This window comes from Tupaia chinensis, unplaced genomic scaffold (genome assembly GCF_000334495.1).
Source record: "Tupaia chinensis unplaced genomic scaffold, TupChi_1.0 Scaffold000569_1, whole genome shotgun sequence".
NCBI lineage: Eukaryota > Metazoa > Chordata > Mammalia > Scandentia > Tupaiidae > Tupaia > Tupaia belangeri.
In genome coordinates this window covers 3,971,112-3,974,228 of record NW_006160083.1, presented here as the reverse complement: position 1 = coordinate 3,974,228, position 3,117 = coordinate 3,971,112, and the positions used below count along the sequence as shown (strand labels likewise).

At 41.5% G+C, this 3,117-nt stretch overlaps 1 protein-coding gene across 2 annotated transcripts; it reads right to left on the bottom strand.

Annotated features, from left to right (window-relative positions):
- Positions 1-1,248: 1,248 nt before the first annotated feature.
- Positions 1,249-2,339, bottom strand: LOC102500910 (L-lactate dehydrogenase A chain). Of its 2 annotated transcripts, XM_014591404.1 has the most exons (2): positions 1,635-2,321; positions 1,249-1,365 (listed from the first exon to the last, which is right to left on the bottom strand). In XM_014591404.1, exons 1-2 carry the CDS (start codon positions 2,319-2,321, stop codon positions 1,249-1,251), a joined length of 804 nt encoding a protein of 267 aa, XP_014446890.1. The 2 variants fall into 2 exon arrangements, with proteins under 2 accessions (XP_014446890.1, XP_006158104.1); XM_006158042.1 differs by having other exon boundaries at positions 1,316-2,339.
- Between the last annotated feature and the right edge of the window lie 778 nt (positions 2,340-3,117).

The following is a 3,117-nucleotide window of genomic DNA, read 5'->3' as shown; positions in this document are numbered from 1 at the left end:
GCAGGAATGAGTAATTGTATGAGACATTGTGGCCCACAAAGCTGACAATGTTTGTTACTTGGCTATTTACAGAAAAAAAATCACTGCTCAGGCCAGCATGGAGGTTAGATGGCTGGTTCCCACATGGCCAACAGCACTTTTCGAGTCCTGGACCCAGTGGCTTGAAAATCACACCAGGCATGTATGCATGCTTGCCCAAAATCCACAGAGGAGAATGAATGAGAAGGGATTACAACATAGCCATTCCTCTTAGGGAGTGGGAGCGTTCCTTTCTTACTTTCCCTCTCACTATTTATCTCTGTCTCTCTCTTGTGAGCACACATGCTTTATAATAAATTAAAAAATAATAATAAGTTTATTGATGTGTGCTCTACAGCAAAGCCAATACCAGCTTTGAACTGTTGGATGAGCCCATTGCTTAACACTAGTGGAAGATGGATCTCTGTTACTTACAAGAAAACATCTTCTAAAAAACGTCTTTGACTTTATGGATGAGGAGCATCAGTTTTAGAGGGGAATGCTTAACTGTTTTTGCCTCATGGTTGATGACAGAGCAGGACAAGCACTATGTGTCCCCACACAGGAAGGTTTCACGTCTGTGCAACGTGAGTAGCCACATAGAACCTTGTGTTCAGATGGACTCTGCACTTGGTTTACTGCTCCGTCATCATAATCTTGAGATTTTCAGTTGTCAAACAAGGGTCCCTATATTTCCATTCTGCACTAGACCCTGAGCATTATATAGCTTGTCCTGGTACCACCCAGTCAGCCTCCTCTTTAAACCTTACCTTTTCTAATCACTTTCTACTTCAACACTATACGGTTTATTTGGTGTTTTAGTATGACATTTGGATAGTTGCTTGTTTCTATGTAGTGCTTTTTTTTTTTTACACTACTGATACATGTATTATACAAACTAAGGTCCTTTAGAATAGTTATGTACATGGCATGCAGAATTGGATTTACACATTGGATCCCAGGGCGGGGCAGAAAAGTTGGACTAGGCATGTTGAGTGAAGGAACCAGAGTTATACAGCACAGAGTAAACACATCTGGTTTGAAGGCAAATGCAGCATGTACAACACTGGCAGTGGTGTCTCACAGGTGGAGGAACTACCCAGCTTAGGACCACATGCTTAGTACCAGCCAGCACCAAGACACAGGTGTGTAGGTTTTTACCACCCGTCTCTAACTAAAGGGAATTGATGTTTTCCCAGGCCATCTTGATAATACCACTTTAATCACAGATCAGATAAAAAAGACAATGTGCACAACTAAAATTCTCATGTAGTCTAGACAGTGAAGTGGTACATCACAAGAGTTTAGAACTGCAGCTCCTTCTGGATCCCCCAAAGTGTGTCTGCACTCTTCTTCAAACGGGCCACTTCGTCAGGTGTCAGAGTCACCTTCACCACATCTGAAGTTCCATTCTGTCCCAAGATGCAAGGAACACTAAGGAAGACATCGTCCTTTATTCCATAAACACCCTTAATCATGGTAGAAACTGGATGTAACTGCCGAAGATTCTTCATTATACTCTTTGCCAAGTCTGCTACAGATAGGCCAATGGCCCAGGATGTGTAGCCTTTCAGCTTGATCACTTTGTAAGCACTGTCCACCACCTGTTTATGAACCTGCTTCCACTGCTCCTTGTATGCATCAGTACCAAGATTCGGGTGCAGATTCTTCAGGGAGACCCCAGCAACATTCACGCCACTCCACACAGGCACACTGGAGTCTCCATGCTCCCCCAGGACCCACCCATGACAACTTAATGGGTGAACTCTCAGCCTTTCCCCCATCAGGTAATGGAACCGGGCTGAATCCAGATTACAAACACTTTCAATAACATGGTTTTTGGGAAAGCCACTTATCTTCCAAGCCACATAGGTCAAGATATCCACTGGATTGGAAACAATAAGCAACTTGCAGTTTGGGCTGTATTTTACAACATTAGGAATGATGAATTTGAATATATTGACATTGTACTGGACCAGGTTAAGACAGCTTTCTCCCTCTTGCTGACGAGCTCCAGCTGTGATAATGACCAGCTTAGAGTTCATGGTTACATTATAGTCTTTGCCAGAGACGATTTTTGGTGTCCTGCGGAAAAGGCTGCCGTGTTGGAGATCCATCATCTCTCCCTTCAATTTGTCTTCCATGACATCAACAAGAGCAAGTTCATCTGCCAAGTCCTTCATTAAGATGCTGATGTCACAGGCCATGCCAACAGCACCAAACCCAACAACTGTACTCTTATTTTGGGGAACCTGGTCTTCCTTAAGAAGATTCACAATCATCTGATCCTTGAGAGATGTCATGTCAGACTTGGAACCAATAGGAAGCGGGAGTGCACATCGAGCATGCGTCAGGGGTGCGCAGCAATGGAATCTGGACGCAGCGACCGCGGCTCCAGCCAACCCTATAATTTTCAATTGCCCTAGCACATTAATATGAGAGAAATAGATATTACAACTGTTTCCATATTTTAACTAGAACATAACTTACACTCAAAAATCACACATTTTGCTGCCTTTATAACAACATAAGTTTCTCAAAGTTTCAAGTAAAATAGCTATAATCTTATTTTTCATGTGATTTAATCATTATCATAACTATCATTGTTTTGTATTTATTTTGTATTTCACTTGTACTTTGGCAATGGTGTGGCACAAGGAATGGATTCAGTAATTCTACAATTCTACAAGTTCATAAATTGTGAACAGGATTTCAAAAACTGCATTATTGAACCATCTGGCTGTGGTGATAATTGAAATAAAAACATTTATGAAGTGCTTAGGTATCCCCATAGCAGAGCAGTGTTTAGCTCATGTAATTTATAGTGTAGCGTAAACCACAGGCTTAATTGCCTGGTCAAACCTTAATCTCTGTCTGAAACAATTGGATCTGCAAAAAAATGAACCTAAGAAATGCAAGAGAAAAGAAAAGTTATTAATAAATCACAAGGGACGATCTTCTCCACATATTTAAACTTTAACCTACTAGTTATGTCTGATTTATTTGTCCTGGTTCCTCATTTGTCTTAAAAGCTTTTAACTGGCTTACTCACCTTCCCTCCCTCCTTTTTTCTTCCCTCCCTCTTTCTCTCCATTACTC

What these genes read in the sequence shown, in the direction of transcription:
- LOC102500910 (XM_006158042.1), bottom strand. Translation starts at nt 2,321, where the DNA reads ATGACATCTCTCAAGGATCAGATGATTGTGAATCTTCTTAAGGAAGAC.